At 55.9% G+C, this 16,509-nt stretch overlaps 6 protein-coding genes across 6 annotated transcripts; 4 read left to right on the top strand and 2 right to left on the bottom strand.

Moving 5' to 3' along the window:
• Nucleotides 1-5,338: 5,338 nt before the first annotated feature.
• On the top strand, nt 5,339-6,515 carry IWZ02DRAFT_490819 (C-5 sterol desaturas-like protein; the record flags this gene model as incomplete). The annotated part of the gene is made up of 3 exons (XM_066769693.1): nt 5,339-5,610; nt 5,666-6,235; nt 6,284-6,515. 3 exons carry the CDS (start codon nt 5,339-5,341, stop codon nt 6,513-6,515), a joined length of 1,074 nt encoding a protein of 357 aa, XP_066622286.1.
• A 1,455-nt stretch (nt 6,516-7,970) lies between these two features.
• Nucleotides 7,971-10,180, bottom strand: IWZ02DRAFT_273945 (uncharacterized protein). The gene is made up of 3 exons (XM_066763537.1): nt 9,950-10,180; nt 9,168-9,892; nt 7,971-9,116 (listed from the first exon to the last, which is right to left on the bottom strand). Exons 1-3 carry the CDS (start codon nt 9,963-9,965, stop codon nt 8,226-8,228), a joined length of 1,632 nt encoding a protein of 543 aa, XP_066622285.1. The 5' UTR covers nt 9,966-10,180; the 3' UTR covers nt 7,971-8,225.
• A 96-nt stretch (nt 10,181-10,276) lies between these two features.
• Nucleotides 10,277-11,668, top strand: IWZ02DRAFT_273960 (uncharacterized protein). The gene is made up of 2 exons (XM_066763538.1): nt 10,277-11,353; nt 11,446-11,668. The coding sequence occupies exons 1-2, from the start codon at nt 10,397-10,399 to the stop codon at nt 11,539-11,541; spliced, it is 1,053 nt and encodes a 350-aa protein (XP_066622284.1). The 5' UTR covers nt 10,277-10,396; the 3' UTR covers nt 11,542-11,668.
• On the top strand, nt 11,622-12,400 carry IWZ02DRAFT_273888 (uncharacterized protein). Its single transcript, XM_066763536.1, has one exon. The coding sequence runs from the start codon at nt 11,795-11,797 to the stop codon at nt 12,305-12,307; it is 513 nt and encodes a 170-aa protein (XP_066622283.1). The 5' UTR covers nt 11,622-11,794; the 3' UTR covers nt 12,308-12,400.
• A 600-nt stretch (nt 12,401-13,000) lies between these two features.
• On the bottom strand, nt 13,001-14,403 carry IWZ02DRAFT_377966 (Apo Saccharopine reductase; the record flags this gene model as incomplete). Its single annotated transcript, XM_066764972.1, has 3 exons — nt 13,001-14,089; nt 14,144-14,203; nt 14,254-14,403. The coding sequence occupies 3 exons, from the start codon at nt 14,401-14,403 to the stop codon at nt 13,001-13,003; spliced, it is 1,299 nt and encodes a 432-aa protein (XP_066622282.1).
• Nucleotides 14,404-14,881: 478 nt separating this feature from the next.
• Nucleotides 14,882-16,382, top strand: IWZ02DRAFT_452343 (Der1-like family-domain-containing protein). Its single transcript, XM_066767585.1, has 3 exons — nt 14,882-15,199; nt 15,261-15,537; nt 15,892-16,382. Exons 1-3 carry the CDS (start codon nt 15,165-15,167, stop codon nt 16,330-16,332), a joined length of 753 nt encoding a protein of 250 aa, XP_066622281.1. The 5' UTR covers nt 14,882-15,164; the 3' UTR covers nt 16,333-16,382.
• Nucleotides 16,383-16,509: the final 127 nt, after the last annotated feature.

Genomic DNA, 16,509 nt, shown 5'->3' with positions numbered 1-16,509 from the left:
CGACGAACACCGGGGGGGAGGGGGTGGGGGGGGGGAATTCTTGTCTTTGTTGAATACAAGGCATCGAGGTCTCTAGTACTACAAGGGACTTTTCATACCGGTTCGTCGTCGTCGTCGTCGTCGTCTTCATAAATCTCTTCTCTTCCATGCTACAACGGTAAGAGCATGTACAACCAACGCTCCTACCTACCTACCTACCTACGGCTTCTTTCTTCGGCGCGGGAAAACAGGCAGCGTGCGTCTACTACACGTCACGTCCAACAGAAGACGACGACACTCACCTCATCAGGAACCTGCGCATCTGCAGACGAAGCAAGCCGGGACAGCGAGTCGACCTACCTACGCAGCAAACCCACCATCGTCTCGCCAGCCAGTAACCATCTCAGTCGAGATACTGGGTCAGACTATGTCATACACCACCACCACACCTCCTTATCGCACCATCTCCTGCCAAAAAAAAAAAAAAAAAAAAAAAAAACCCCGCGCCACGTGCGTGAGCACACCGCACTACCTACCTACTCTCTGACCCTCCCGCCTGCCTTATATCCTCCTTGTTGTCTATCTGTCAGCGTCGCGTGGGTCGCATTACACAGCAAGCAGGCAAGCAAGCAAGACGAAACAGGCAGACAGACAGACAGACAGACAGACAGATGACGGGCATCAGCAACAACGTGGGTTGCGAGCAAGCCTAGATACTTAGGTACCTAGGTGCATCACTACCAAACGCCTTACCCGATCGATCCTACCTTGGATGCGTAGGTGGGTACGTCCGTAGGTACCTGTCTGTCTGTCTGCCTGCCTGTCTGTTTGTACATCAGCATGACCGCACCACTACTACCAACAGCAGCAGCCGTCAACCACACTTCAAAAGATGCTGCGCGCGCAGATAACCCGCGCGGCCGCCATTGTCATCCACCAACACCACCACAATCACCACAAAACCACGAAAACCACGAGGGCATGACAGGCAGGCCCCATAAAAAAAAAAGTCAAAAAAGTGAACATGGTGACAACGGGGGCCATCGCTGTCACTCGTGATCCACGTGCAAGCCTGGTGTGATGCCGAGGAGCCGCGGACCATGACATTGTTCAGCCACGTGGATTGTGCTCTGCTTCATCTTCGTGGAGAGCTCTGCGCGTATTCGTGTCTTGATGATACGCAAGATCGGCGCTGTAATGAGTCTGCAGAGTTGCAAGGCAAGGCTGTCTGGCTTAGAGAGACGGGAGACGGTGAAAGAGGTAGGCAGAAAGGCAGCTCGGCTTGTGAAGTCGCCTCCAGCAGCAAGTCGCGCAGCGGCGGCGGCGGCGGCGGCGGCGGCATCCTCGTACAAAAGTGCAGACGAGATTCTGGTCCACATGTCCATTGCATCCCATTCCACTCGGGGCCTTTGTTTGAAAGCCCACGGCTGTGCTTTGGTGATGTGATCCGGGTAGATGCGAGCCGGACACCGTGCCGTGCCGATCCTGCGGATCATTGATGTATGTGAGTGGGTAAGGGAGGCAGCAGCAGCAGCAGCATTCGGTAAGCACCGATGGGATGCCTGGATGCCTTGGTGCTATCATCATCTCGCCCACTTTCTCAGCCTGCTACCTTCGCATCATCCACCCCAGCTGAATCAATGAGATATTTCTCAGCCCGTCTCGGGACTCGGATACACATTCGGTGACTTTGACGGCGGGCGACAGGACAAGCAGCCATCCGGGTGTGGTGGTTCCCCGGACAGAGCAGCATGCGTCGCGTCGCGTCGCGCCGCCGCAGTCGATCTCATTCGCGCCACCCCGCCGAATCGTCTGAGGCCGGATGGATGGAGAGCGAGAGGGGTACCGAGGTGTGTGATGCGATGGAGCCGGCGTGCCGGTACGATCCAGTGGTGGAGTGGAGAGTGTGGATAGGCGCATGCTCACTTACATTGTGGTTCAGGTGGATGCGAGCCTGTGGGTAGATACAGTGGAAGGATTCGCTGCGAGTGAGAGAGGCTGTCAGGCAGATGGATGGGCACTCAACTTGTTGTGAGACACTCTTGCAGCGACGATGCCTGGGATGTTTGCTCATGGACTGCCCATCCTAGCGAAATGCCCTACGCGAACGAGGCATTAGGATAGCGTGATGGACGCAAACCTTTGATGCCCCAATTTCTCTTCGCTCAGTGCCTAATCCTTGAACAGCTTTCACGGTCTCCGCTTTCAAGGTATCCACTCTGGGCACCATGCCACACACAAGGTCGTATAGCGCACATATGTGAGGCGCGACAGGATGCGAGTGTACGTACTCCTCTTGGGCACAAGTTTGACTCCCAGTTGAGCCATGTCTGCGTGACCATCCTCAGTCTTTGACAGCAAACATGATGCCTGTGTGAGCGGCGGGACCGTTTCTGCTCTCGTTCAAGTCGACGGCGCGTGCCGCGCACGTGCATGGCAAGCTATCCTCCAGCGCTATCCTTTTCAAGCGGGACAGGGGCAAGCAAGACGGCCGTCTGCAACCGTGGTCAAATGTCGGTGAGTATCGATGGCTCATCCTGGAACCGCGAGGTGTGTTGCCGACACTGGTACTTCGCGACGATTCTGGCGACATCTGGAAGCATGCAGGGCCCACGGACTGCGAATAAGAGCCCTGGATCAGACCGTGATGACTGGCACAGTCTGTGGAGTTTGGAACGGTGGCTGCAGCTTTCCTCGTCACTCGTCTATCTGCGTAATCTGAGCGCCGTTGATCCAATTTGAAACAAGAATAGGCAGGCCAGCGGTGCGGCCATTATCGTCCAAGAACCATGGTACTGGAAGTGTGTTTGCCGGAAATGACGCCTTCTTTTGGAGGCTGGGAATGGATGCGACGCGATATTACCGCTGTTGCTGTCCAAGCGCTACAGCATGGAGATGGGATGGCAGTTGGGGCTCAAGCGTCGTGGTTGTCTGCTCTCGACTACGATCGAGTCGGCGGTTGCTGTTGTTGTGTCCGCCGAGGTGCATGCGCAACCTTCCCAGAGCCTATTGGTCAAACTACAAGCACGCGCTGCAGAGACAGGAAAAACGACCGACCTACGACGCAAGTCCGGACAGGCCTCCCGGCTTCCACTGTCTTGCTCCTGCGTCCTTTGTTTTCATTTCCCAGCTCACCGGGTCGATGCGACGGGACAAGAGGTGGAATGATTCCAGCGGTCACGGATTCGGCCACGTGCATGATTCACACAGCATCCAGTGTCAGAAGAGTACATGAGCGCTGGTAGATTGTGGTGGCACAACAGCTGGCGACGGCGCTACACGGCCCCTTCCTGTCGGACCAGGAGACGAATCCGCCAGCCAGGTTTGGGGGCAATGGATCCGGGCCCGATTTCAATCGTCGGATGGTGTTGGCTGCGCCGGTGGCGCAAGAGCGACTTGAAAGAGGGTGTAGTGGTGATGACGGGCAAAGGGGGGCGTACCTCTGGGTCCACTTTGGGCTCACAGTGCACGGCAGACGAGGGAGCAGGGAGCGCCAGAGGGGCAACGAGCTGACAGGAGGACGACGACGTAAATGGACCCTTTTGAATGTCATTCGATTTTGGGCTTTGCCGCTTCGTGTTGGTCATCCAAGCGCAGTGTTGGGCTTGTTGCAAGGTTGGACCGTCGGGGGCAGCTTGAGCAACAAGGCTCGCGCCTCACTAACCACTGTGTGGCTTCCAAATGACCAAACTGTCGGGACGCGGTGATGGGGGAGATTTTCGATGGCGCTGCTGGAGTCGTCGAATCCGACAAAGGCTCACGTAGCAAGCACTACGACGGGCGGGCAGCTGGTTGCATGGGCAAGGCGCTGAGTGGACAGGAAAAGAGGGGTGGTGCATCGGCTGCCGCCCGTGGCAGCCAAGATAGCGAGCAGGGGGCATGTGAAGCTGGTCACGCTGCCACCGAACCTCATTGTCGGGACAGAGATTAAGTTCAGACTTTCTGCGGCCGTTGCTCAAAGCCACATCCGATTGCGGGTTGTAGCCAATGGACCGGGGCTTGGAAATCAGGCCAGCAAAGAAGCAAACCACTCTGCAGATGTTCATTTGCAGGATTGAGGCTGCAGAGTGCCGTTGCGGAGAGAAGGCGATTGACTGCGGCTGAGCTGAAGTTTTGACGAAAAGGCTGATGAGGCGCTGGGCGAGGAGGGGTGCCCTTGGGTAGCAGTGCACGCGAAGCAGTACAATGGCAGCGCCATGACAGCGCTGCTGTGCAAGCATGGTTGAGCATGGCAGCCTCACTCATGGCGGCGATCAGAAGGCGTGGTTCGTTGGTGGTACCTGGGTGGTTGAGCTGAAGGACGCATGGCCGGATGTTCCTGGAAGAAGAAAAGAGCAGAAGCTGCGGAGTTTAGACCGGGTGGTGAGGCCAGCATCGATAGCGTGGTGTCGTCATGGGGTTGGTTGGTGAGGTGTGTCGCCGTTGTCGTCACCTCCGGGCGCATGTGCGGGAGTGCTGTGCGGCCGAAGATGCCGACGGCAGGAGGGCTGTGCGGCCGAAGATGCCGACGGCAAGAGGGCCTGAGGAGGACTTGGTTGCGGGAACGGGGTACGGGAGGGGGGAAACAAGGGAGGAAAAGGGGCCAAGACAACCGTGACAAGTGGGAGGACGTTTAACACGCAGCGCCAGAGTCCGACTTCGCAGAATTGGGGGGGGGTGTTGAGTTGGTGCAACGGCGGCACGGGTCCCGTCGGGTGCGGTGAGGTCCGGGAGGGAAATGGTGGAGATCGGGAGAATCTCGGGAGAGAGTCAGATGGACGGATCAGGAAGGCGGAGAAGCATCACGTGGGCGGTGAGAGTCAAGCACCCAAACGATACGAAGGTTTAAGTCGGGTTAGGTTTACCTTACGGCAGCGTGTGCCTGTTCCGTCTCTGTGGGCTAAATTGGCTTAAGCGTCAAGTGTACGGTAAGCATTCCGGCGACGTACAGTAGACGGTAGGTGCCGACGACATGTATCCAACGGGCGGGCCATGGTCAGTCTGTTGTGAGGGCACAATGATCTGACTTTCTGGGCCTTCGGAACCTCTGGCTGCCGGATGTCACGGGCCTTGCCGCCTAAGGCCTAGTGTCGCTGAGGCCAGCCAATGGCGCGTCGAGAGGGTCCCGCCCGCGTTGCCGTTGGAAGCTTCGTTCATCTGCAAATTGCCAAAGAATCCCTTCGCTCTTAAAACCGATCTTGGCCCTTGTCCGGTCTCGCAAAACCTGGAGTCTGGCCCCTTCTCCTGCTCGCTCGTCATTCCCTACGTACGTGACTGCGCCCGTTATATCGGCCGCCGTGTGCTACGCCAGCTTCAACCTTTTCTTCTGCTGCTTGTTGCTAGTCTACGCCACCGACAAGCTGCAGAACCCACTCGCGTCATGGACATTGTACTCGAGGCCCTTGACGCCTACCTCTTCGACTATGTCTACGCCTTTTTGCTCCCGAGTCCCGTCGCGACAAAATTGACCAACGGCGCCGACTTCAATGCCACTCTGAACAACCTCTCCGACATTCCTTCGCCTCAGGCCTCGTGGCGATTCGAACCTGCCAGCCAGTACTTGTCTTTCCCGCCCTCCAAGTATGCCTGGATGAGTCGCTGGCCTAGGGATGATATCGTGCGGCAGTCGACGACTTTGTTCCTCATCACTTGGTGAGTTTTCTAGTCCTCGCTCGTCGCGGACCCCGAACTGATTCAATTGCGCCAGGCTCTTCGGAATCGTCGTCTACTTTGTCTTTGCCTCCCTGTCCTACGTTTTCGTTTTCGACAAGGCCACATTTGCGCACCCAAAGTATCTCAAGAACCAAATTTCGCTCGAAATCGCCCAGACAATGCGCGCCCTTCCAGTCATGGCCGTCTTCACCGCGCCCTGTTTCGTCGCCGAAGTGCGCGGCTACAGCAAAATGTACGACACGACCGACGAGGGTCCAGGAATGTGGTACAACATCATCCAGTTCCCCTTCTTCATCATGTTCACCGACTTCTGCATCTACTGGATTCACCGCTGGCTTCACCACCCCGTGGTTTACAAGCGCCTGCACAAGCCGCACCACAAGTGGATTATGCCCAGCCCCTACGCTAGCCACGCGTTCCACCCGCTCGACGGCTATGCCCAGTCGCTGCCTTACCACATTTTCCCCTTCCTGTTCCCTCTCCAGAAATTCGCATACGTCATTCTCTTTGCTTTTGTCAACATCTGGACCGTCATGATCCACGACGGCGAATACGTAGCCGAGAGCCCCATTATCAATGGAGCGGCTTGCCACACGATGCATCAGTAAGATACTTCCATCCTCCGTAACCACTAGTACTGACCCCTGTCTAGCCTCTACTTCAACTTCAACTACGGCCAATACACTACCCTTTGGGATCGCCTGGGAGGCTCGTACCGCAGGCCCAACGACGAGCTGTTCCGCAAGGAGCTCAAGATGGCCCAGTCCGAGTGGGAGAAGCAGTCCAAGGAGATGGAGCGCATCGTCAAGGAGGTCGAGGGTGAAGACGACCGCAAGTACGAACCCGACCCGACGGTCAAGAAGGAAGCCAAGAAGGTGCAGTGAGTGACGCGGTAGACGTCCCGGGGGCGAAAGGCGAGCGCATAGTCACAGTGCGCCATTCCGTCCCCGCGGAGGAGGATGCCATGCGCTATGCGCACGCTTTGCCAGGCCGACGGGGGAGTGGATGTTTAGGGCCTCTGACAGTCGCGTCGAGGCTAGCGTGTCGGTAGGCGAGCGTGTGCGCGCATTGGCATCTGGAGCGTTGAGAGCGATGGTTGCAAAAGTTGTCGCCCATCAAGCTGCGGAGCCCGTCTGGCCCCGTCACATCACTTTACCGAAAGCAGCACCACCCACAGGCACATGGTAGGAACCCGCGAGGCATCCAGACCCGCCTCACCCGATCCAGCGCACTGGGGAAGACGCACTGTCTCGTGCACCCCCCTTTGTCGAGATCGATCCTAGCCATGTGGACCCTCCGTTGATCTCGTCGCCTCGGTACCGCCCACGCGGAACGGCGCGTCAATTCCCTGATGCCGCCTCTTCGCTCGTCGGGTCGGTACACACTTGCGAGTCGCGGAACTTGCAGTCAAATGGCAAGTGTCATCACAAGTTGGCTCTTGGTTGTTTTTGACTGCACGATACAGGCATTTTCCTGACCCTTTTTGCCCTTTTTACCCGTTTAATCAAGTTTTTAATCCCAGTCCATTCGTTCACACCTGGTAGCGATGTCTGCAACGGTCGAAATTCTTCCTTGTCCTGCATTGCCGCCATTTGGCAGCGACGAGTTGATGCTTTGGTACTGCTCTGCGTTGTCTTGCGTCTGTTGACTTGCTGGCAAGCTGGCTGCCGGCCGATGCACCCTCCTCCCCTCGGCATGCTCCTATCTCGCTTTGATTTTTGGTTACATCTACCTACAGTCAAGACGGTGGCGCGCCATGTCTGTCCACTGATGCTACGGCACGAAGGCTTTGGTTCAGAGGCACTGGCCACAACACACATACGTCGCCCCCGAGATAGTCAAGCCGGAGAGCGCGAGTACTCTTGGAAAGTTAGATGGCCTCGTGTACAGCATGCCGCCAGTCAGGGAGCCGCGTCGTTGGCTGTCCTTCAGGCAAGCTTGCTGCCAGATGAGCAACCGACACGCGTTGCTTGCGTTTGTTCTCTTGTCTTTGCGATCGAAGGCGCAAGCTACGGTAATACAAGAAATGGTCGCTCTTTTTGCATTTGGTCGCTTGCGCGTGAAGTTGTGATGGTCTTGGTGTGAGTCTTTCGTGGTTCGCTGGATAGAAGTGTCTGAATACCCCTGAATGCTACTCTTGGCCTTTCTCCTGGATTGGCTATCATCAATCTGATGCACAAAGAGCCTACCATATCAATCCAGCGCCCACGAAGTGAAAGAGAGAGAGAGAGAGGGGGGGGTATCAACTGGTAGGGCAAAAGCAGGAAAAAAAAAGCCCATTTCCTCAGTACCGACATATATACATTCAATCATTTTCCATACATACATACATACATACATGCAACATGTCTACAAAGATCAAAAGAGTCAGTCGTCTATTCCCGGCGCCCAAACACCAAAGCCTCCGTAAATGCAACCACAGCGCCATTTTTTTTTTTTTGGCACGAATAGTGGAAGTCACGAATAGTGGAAGGAAGGATGCAGACAGGCAGACAGGCTTGCTGGCATGCCTCATACATCGTCGTCCACCATCATGCCTTATAAACTGAAGTACTCTCCTCTCCCCTCTCAATATTTTGCTCGCTCCTACGAACCTAAAGCGTCGGCGTCGTAGGCGCGCCCGGCATACTCCCAGGCATCGGCCTCGCCGCGGCAGACGCTGGCGACGCCGGCCCAGCCCTCCACTCCCTCGCCCTCGCGCTGGCCTCGCGACTGCTATGCGGAAACGTGCCCGTGCTGCGCAGCCGCAAGTTGCCCGGCCGCGTCATCTCAGACTCGGTGCGCATGGAGCGCGTGCGCTCCAGCTTCTTGGCGCGCTGCTCGGCCTCGCGCATCTTCTGGCCTTCGGCCGCCATGCGCGCTTCCAGTTCGTCGGCGGGGACGTACGACGAGCGGCTGGAGGTTGCGGCGGCCTGTTTGCTGCTGGCAGGTGCGGAGGTGGGGGCAGCAGCAGTAGGTGGAGTTGCGGTTCCGTTACCGCCACCGCCGCTGCCATTGCCGCGGAGGTTCTTCAGACTGCCGCGCTCGGCAGCGCCGGACTTGGGTCGGGGAGGTGATGCGTCCATGTTTGAAGCGGGCCCTGTGCCTGCATAGTTCTCGTGCCTTCCGTCTTCGCCTACATCCCCCCTGCCGTCGAGATCGGCGTCGGCGGCCTCGTCTTCTCCGCCACGGGTGTTGCGCTTGCGGGGCCAGAGGCTGGGAAGAAGTATTTGCTGGAACCGCGGCTCGACGCAGCGCTCGTCGAACCAGGTGTGCAGGCGCGATTCGATCAGTTGGGCGATTTTGGGGACGTCTTGAAGGCGAGAGCGCGATCCGAGTAGTGAGCGTACGGACAGGTCAAGACGGTAGTCGTCGAGGAAAGTGAAGGCGAGGGTGGTGGGCGTGTGTGTATGGGAGGATGTCGAGTTTCTTGGGTTATTGGGTTCGGAGTAATCTTCGTCGTTTGAGGTGGGTGGTTGAGCAGAGGGAATGAAAGACACGGCGAGCTAGACGTGGCATTAGTATGGACCAAGCGAGATTTTGCAGAGAAAACCTACCGTTCCACTGAATCTTATAACAGACACGGCCAGCGCGACTGGTAGCGTTGCAACCTGAGGCTTCGGCCAATTCAACTTGAGCGTCGTCTCAATGCCCAGAGTGATGACGTCGCTCAAATCCACATCCATCCTGGCCTGTAGCCTTCCCTCGCTCGAACTGCTGCCCTCGCTCTTACTTGGGCTCCCCAGCCCAAAGCCTCTGTCCTCGACGGGAATTATCCTGCAGTTGCTGAAGATGGGAAATTCGTCTCCCAACTCGATTTCCGTAACGCGGATCTCGCCCAGCCAGTCTGGTCTTGTGGGTCCGTTCAGAATGTTGGTCAGGGACGTGAGCACGGCGCCATCCTGCCGCGCATCTGCCCGGAGTTGAGCAATTGTTTGCGCGACCAGGACGTTGAACCAGTCCAAGCTCTCGGGCTGGTGGCCTTTGACGTTGTAGTAGGTTTTAGCTAGTATCGTATCGCTCGTGACTGGCGGCGGCGGTCGAAGTATCGTGCTGTGTTTGTGGCGGAGGAGCGAGGAGTTGGGACCAAGACTGCGTTGGTGGGAGAGAGTGCGTTGTCGGCGTTCAGCACCGCGTGTCGCATGGCGGACTTCGGGTGGCGGTGGCTCGCCAAAGATGAAGAATTTGATGAAGCAAAATATTATCAGAGTTATCGATATTTGTCCAAGCAAAAATCCCTGCGTAAAGGAGAGGCTAGAGGACTGCGGTGCTGGGGTCGAAGCTATGAGTCAATGTTAGCGCAGTTCGATTCGCACAGAGCTGCGGGCGTCATAAATACCAGTCGCCGCAGCCATGAGAGTGGATCGTGGTGTGTTTGTTTTTAATCAAAGAATACGCATTGCACCGGGAGGATTTGTTGGTTGAAAGAACAGGAATTGTTTGGGATGGAGGAGAGACGCGACTTTGTCTCGGCGGCGGGAATCCTCCGCAATGACGTTGGCGACAGTACTCGAGTCGGCATGAAGAGGACGTGGCCAATGACATCGACTCTCTCAGCTTCAAAACAACAACAACATATCTTCAAAGCTTCAATGGCGCGTCGGACTGTACAAGCAGCCATGAAGATTGTGTTCCATGCAACCTCGAAATCTACAAACGTCATTTTAGCTGTCAACCCAATGTACCGAAGCCACCTCCGCGGCAACTACCTCTGCCGTATTCTCACACCTCGCGTCGTGCGCTTGGAGCACTCCGCAACTGACATCCCCCGAACCAACACACCGCTATGAACAACGAGGCTGACAGCCCCTCTCTCTCGCCTGCCGCTGCATCGCAACAGCCCCGACTTCGTCTGCCTGCCACCTGCGAGCCGCCAACCGAGAACAATCCGGCAAAACAAGCAGTATGGATCATCTTCGGAGCTACCGGCCACATGGGACGTTCCTTGACTCGGTCCGCTCTGGGACACGGCGACCAAGTAGCTGCCGTGGGCTGGACGCAAGAGAACACGGTCGAGCAGATGAAGCGCTGGGAGGTCCATGAGCGCAGCAACAAGAATTGCCTCGGGTTGCTGTGCGACGTCCGAGCTAGGGAGACTGTCAAGGACGCCATAGACGCGACTGTAAAGAGATGGGGCCGGATAGACGTTGTCGCAAACTGCACCGGATACGGAGTGATAGGAGCCTGTGAGGAACAGGATGAGGCTGAACTCAGGGCCCAGGTGGAAACCAATTTCTTCGGCACGGTGCACATCTTGCAGCTTACGCTGCCGCTCTTCCGCCAGCAACAGCACGGGAGGTACCTTATCTTCAGTAGCACAGCAGGAGCATTGGGCGTGCCAGGACTGGGACCGTACTGTGCGACCAAGTACGCCGTGGAAGGACTGATTGAAAGCATGCTGTATGAGATTGACACGTTCAATATCAAGGCAACTCTTGTAGAGCCTGGCCATGTGCGATTGGACGAGCCCGAGGACCCTGGAGCAGATGACGGCGTGATACTGAAGAGATACGGTCACTTTTTTGTCAAGCCAGCCAGAGAACCGTACAATGGGCCAAATGCCCCTGCAGGCCATGCTAAGCGAATGGTTCAATGGCTCAACGACAGACAGCCGACGAGTGCGGTCAAGAGTGCGGAGCTCGTCTGGCAGCTCGGACACTGCTCGTATCCCCCGTTACGGTTGCTTTTGGGCAGTTATGCGGTCGAGAGTATCAGAGATCGGTTACGAAGTATCATTGAAGAGGTAGGCAGACACCTGAAGGCGAAACTTTTCTTTTCGTCCCGATCTATTATCGCTTCTCCTCATCCATGGCACCTGACTGATATTCTCACCAGATAGAGGATTGGAAGCATCTCAGCTTCCCTGTTGGTGGGGAAGAAGAGAGCAAACAGCCCAAAAAGTGGAAGACTGGGGAAGAAGGGGTAGATTGACGAGACCCGACCATACATCAACAACATGAGTCCTTCTCAACCTGGTATCCCACCCTCTCGTGATCACTCCTTGTTTCCTGTAGTCTTCACCAACGAATTTTCGTTGCTTGGTCTCTGGATCAATACGTCGATCATTGGTGCATCATCTGGCCGTGCCAGCTACCGTGGAACTTTCAAGTCATCCAAATATGGAATCACTGCGTAAGCATGGAACCATCGATTTTACGGGTCTTGTCAACTTGGGAACAGGGTGATGAAATTTCATCACGCCAATATCGCCTGCCAAGGGTCCAAGCCCGTTGGGTGGTGCTCTCCAATATCAATGAGCACATTCAACTTTGGATTGCTCCTCTTTAGTCTCACCATGACACTTCTACCGATGACTGTGAGATTAACCACAGCTATATGTATTAAAGACTTCGATTCCCCCGCCAGGTCACATCAAGACAAACATCACAACTCTCTGCACATCAACTACCAAAACTACCACAACTACCACAACACATCTACTTCAACTACCTCTATCACCTCAACTACCGCCGCAACAACATCTCCCACAACAACCACAACAACCAACGACACATCAAACAAAAATGTCGTCCGAATGCTCCAGCCCAGCCTCCTCCCGATGCCCCTCCCCCTGCTTCTCCGACTGTTCAAGCACATCGACCGAGGCCACCAACCTCGAAGACATCGGCGAGGAAAACCCTCATTGGCCACCAATCACCCACGGCACGGCCTTGTCCGACCTCAGCTCCGCAATTGAAGAGTTGGCCCTGGACCTAGACGACGAGCTCGACGTCTTCGAGACTTCCGGAACCGGATGTAAGTACCGTGCATCCATCACACCCCTTGAATCCATTTTTCCGTGTTTTGTCCGCCCTTACGATATTTCGGTTGTGACGACTTGCATCACACAAGACTAACACGCTTGGTCGGCAGATATCGTCGTCATGATCCTCGCCGTGTTGGCGCTGTTTCTCATGATCGGTCGTTGTGTTGGACAAGGAGTTAGGATGGGGTGGGAAGCGTGCGTGGCCATAGACGCCTTTTTGGTCGCGGGCTTCAATTTGTCGCTGGACAACTACGCACGGAGGAGACGGAGGGAGCGGAGGAACCGCCGCATTGCGTTCTTTGCGACATTTTGATTTTGGATTTTGGAAAGGAGTTGCTCGCAGTGGGATTTCTTTTTTCTTTTTTCTGTATCGAGTTTTTCTTTGGTTGCTTGTTCTTCGGTTGCTTGTTCTCCGGTTGCTTCTTCTTCTTCTTCTTCTTCTTTTTCTCTGTTTTCTTTCCTTTCGATGTTTTGATGATAAGTTCTGTTAAGGAGTCACTGGCTGGACTGGGAGGGGAGTTTGCAAGAGTCATTTCGTTTGGATTTTGGTTCTCTCAAATCGTTGGAAGCATCTATGGTTCTTCTTTACCTAATTCCGCGCTAGCCAAATAGCACCCGTCAAATTTAGGAAATAACCTTCTCAATCATCTCAATGCCGTACTTCTCCTTGAGCTCCTTGATCAGCGGGTCGTTGATGGCAGGGGTCATGGGGGCGAGAATGCCCTTCTCGGCAATCTTGCCCTCAATGACGAGCTTGACAGCGACAGCGCAGGGGACACCAACAAGCTTGGCCATGGCCGAGTAGCCGCCCGAGCCTTCGGGCTGGCCGTACTCGACGAGGGTCGAGGTGCGGACCTCGTTGGAGCCGTCGGCGTTCTCGATGCCGAACTTGTGCTGGAGCATGACCATGTCGCGCTCGCCCTTGGTGTACTGCATCTTCTTCTCGAGCGTGGCGCACAGCGTGTCGAGCGGGTTGCCGCGCGGCTCGACGGGCGTCTCGCTGAACATGCCGATCCAGCGCAGGCCGTTGAGGATGCGGTTCTTCTCGTCCGTGTCGGCAAAGCTGGTCTTGCTGCTGATGGCCCAGACGAGATCCGACTCGCCGGCCGTCGTCGCGCCCAGGACGCGCTTTGTGACCTCGCGCCACGACAGCGGCGTGCTACCGGGCTTGAGGTAGTCGACCTCGGCGTCGGACAGGAAGCCCATATCGACGAGCGTCTTGATGAACTCGGGGAAGCCCTGGTAGCGCAGGGTGCCGCGCACAATGGTGTCGGCCTCGGGAATGCTGTAGCGCTCCTTGTAGGGGGTCGAGTCGCGGTTGGGGTAGGCGACGAAGGCGTAGCCAGGGTAGATGAAATAGGGCTTGGCGGTCGACATGAGGTCTTTGGACTCAATGTCGACGACCTTGCCGTCCTTCCAGTACTTGGCGGCGTTGCGGAGGGCCAGGAGCACACCGCGCGACGACCACGAGAACTTGTAGCCCAGGGGGTTGTCCGAGTTCTCGGGGGCGGGCAGACCACCGCAGTACGAGAGGAAGGACTTGATCTTGCCGCCGGCCTTGTGGACCTCATCAATGGTCTTGACGGCGTACAGGTGGTCAATACCAGGGTCAAGACCAATCTCGTTCATGACAGTGATGCCGGCCTCCTTGGCAGCAGCGTCAAGCTCCATCATGGCGGGAGAGACATAGCTGGTGGTGACCACATGCTTCTTCTGTGGGGCTGTGAGACTTTGGTTTTTGTATGTTCAGTTTTCAGAAGGACTTACGTTACGGATAGCAGACTTGATGACGGTGGCGTGGTGGGTGTAAGGGATGAGGGAGATGGTCTATCAGGCATGAGTCTATGATTTCCAGGCAAATTTCAGAACTTCATTACCAGTGCATGCTTTCCGACCTCGGCGTCAAGGGCCTTCTCGTCAGAGACGTCAAGGGAGATGGCGGAGGCGTTCTTGATGCCCTCGGAGAACTTCTTGGCGTTCTCGAGGGTACGGCAGGCTGTTGACAGTGTTGGTGCACAGTCCAACATCAGACGAGGAGCTAGAGGACTTACCAACGGTGACCTATAAGAGTTGGTTAGCGCCGGAGTCCACGGAGGCAAGGAGCTGGTTTCCTCACCTTGAAGCCGGACTCGCTCAGAATCTCAGCGGTGGGACGGGCAACTTGTTTGCCGATTAGAGGACTGTGCGTCATAGGCGGATGAATGGGAAATACCAAAGCCAGAGCCGAGCAGCAAGATGGATTGGGTCATTTTGATGATGATTCACGTATCACAACAACAACCTGGAGCAAAGTATGAGCAATCAATTGCTTGGATTCAAAGACAAAACCGAAAAATCAAGGAGCGTCAGTGAGGAGAGGTGTTGAGCCAGAGGACAAAGACGTGGGGTACCTTTTAAGTCTGTGGGGTGACGGAGATGTCGCAGGGCGTGCTCAGGTTGCGTGTCGGGCGACACTCAAAAAAGTTCGGTGGTCAGGGTGGGGTGGGGGGGGGGGGTGCTTGTGCTTGTCCACCGCCCAAGACGGCAGCCAATTGCTGGTCGAGGCCTGAGGCTGCCAGGGATCCCGTCGCGGGGCAGTGAGGTAAGCCCGGCGCTTTTGTTTTTCCCTCCGCTGCTTTTCTTCCCATCCGGCCACGACGCGTTCTCTATCACCTTCTTCTTTCTTCTCCCCATCGGCTTCCAGTCAGCCCGCGTCTATGATTTCCGCGCGTGGCTTGACGTCTGCCACCAACCCGCAATCTCTGTCAACCTCCTCCTCCTTTGACCCTGCTAACCAACAATATCCACCATGGACGCTTTCTGGGCCCTGCCGCCGGTGACGAGGTACGTCGTCTCCGCTCGCAATGCGCGCCAATTCTTCGACTTCTCAACTGACTCTCCCCAGGACGATTGTGGCAGCGTCTCTCGTCACCTCTGTTGGCGTCTACAGTGGTCTTGTGCCGTTTCCGCCCTTGGTCTTCATCCCATACCGGGTCTTCAGGTTCCCGCCAGAGATCTGGAGAGTTGTGACTTCCTTCTTCATAACCGGCCCGCAACTTGGTATCATCATGGACCCATACTTTCTCTATCAGTATGGCTCTCAACTCGAGACTGGGTCACCAAGATTCTCTGAGCCTGGCTCCTTTTTCGTGTACATTGTCTTTGTCGGGGCTGTTATCTCGGTAAGTTTCTTGCAGTCATGCTGTGCGCCGTCATCCGGCCTTACTGCCCTCGGTCGAGTCTCCCCTAGATAGCACAACCAAAACCCTGGATATCTGCCCGCCCAGCCTTTTCTAGCTGAAGCGGTTCCTGGAACCAGGGAAGATTACCGCTGCACTTCGCACGAGCCATCATTCGCATACCTTACTACGGCTCGTGTGCGGTGTGGCCATGGTGGGAACGTCAGTTGAGAAAACGTCTGCGGTCTCCCATGTCGCAGAGGTGGTTTTGGCTCCCTACATACTTTTCATCATCCGATTCGTCGTGCTTCTGAGCGTGAAAGGCTTCGTCAGACAGAGTTACTAACTCCTGTCAAGGGCCTGGCCGGCTATGTTCTCGGTGCCTTCAAATTCCTTGACGCCCTCATCATGGCTATCACGTACACATTTGCTCAGGAGAACGCCAACAGCATGGTCACCTTCTTCGTCATCACCATCCAAGCCAAGTACCTGCCCTACCTGCTTCTCTTGGTCACTTTCGTCATGGGAGGCACTGGAGCGGCATTGCATCAGGGAACCGGACTGTTCGCTGCCCATCTCTACGACTTTTTGACGCACATTTGGCCAACGTTCGGAGGCGGCAGAAACTACATCAGCACACCGGGATTTGTGAGGAATTGGTTTGCTGGCAGTGGAGCACGGCCTACACCTCAGACTCGAGGATACGGTACCTCATTTACTGCACCAACAGAAGGTCGCAGTACTGGGACAAGCTGGTCCAGCACTCGTGGGCCAGGTCGTCGTCTGGGAGGAGATTGATTGGGCAGTTGAAAGCAGAGATCTTACAATTAATACAGCATCTGGCCTGACTTGTTTCGCTGGGACAATGGTGACTTGAAATTGATAGACGCAATCTTGCTTTCCATTGGAATCCAGCCAGTGACTCGAGTATCCTACCATGGTTCACTGTTGAGCGTTGCGGCTTAGGTAAGAGGG

The sequence above is a fragment of the Phyllosticta citriasiana genome, assembly GCF_038021145.1.
Source record: "Phyllosticta citriasiana strain CBS 120426 chromosome Unknown IWZ02scaffold_7, whole genome shotgun sequence".
NCBI lineage: Eukaryota > Fungi > Ascomycota > Dothideomycetes > Botryosphaeriales > Phyllostictaceae > Phyllosticta > Phyllosticta citriasiana.
This window is presented reverse-complemented; position numbering and strand designations above follow the sequence as displayed.

What these genes read in the sequence shown, in the direction of transcription:
- IWZ02DRAFT_273945 (XM_066763537.1), bottom strand. An exon ending in TTATAAGATTCAGTGGAACG is followed by an intron (nt 9,117 to 9,167) that starts GTAGGTTTTCTC and finishes TGCCACGTCTAG; the next exon opens with CTCGCCGTGTCTTTCATTCC.
- IWZ02DRAFT_273960 (XM_066763538.1), top strand. Translation starts at nt 10,397, where the DNA reads ATGAACAACGAGGCTGACAGCCCCTCTCTCTCGCCTGCCGCTGCATCG. An exon ending in TACGAAGTATCATTGAAGAG is followed by an intron (nt 11,354 to 11,445) that starts GTAGGCAGACAC and finishes TATTCTCACCAG; the next exon opens with ATAGAGGATTGGAAGCATCT.
- IWZ02DRAFT_273888 (XM_066763536.1), top strand. Translation starts at nt 11,795, where the DNA reads ATGAAATTTCATCACGCCAATATCGCCTGCCAAGGGTCCAAGCCCGTT.
- IWZ02DRAFT_452343 (XM_066767585.1), top strand. Translation starts at nt 15,165, where the DNA reads ATGGACGCTTTCTGGGCCCTGCCGCCGGTGACGAG. An exon ending in GCCCTGCCGCCGGTGACGAG is followed by an intron (nt 15,200 to 15,260) that starts GTACGTCGTCTC and finishes GACTCTCCCCAG; the next exon opens with GACGATTGTGGCAGCGTCTC. An exon ending in TTGTCGGGGCTGTTATCTCG is followed by an intron (nt 15,538 to 15,891) that starts GTAAGTTTCTTG and finishes ACTCCTGTCAAG; the next exon opens with GGCCTGGCCGGCTATGTTCT.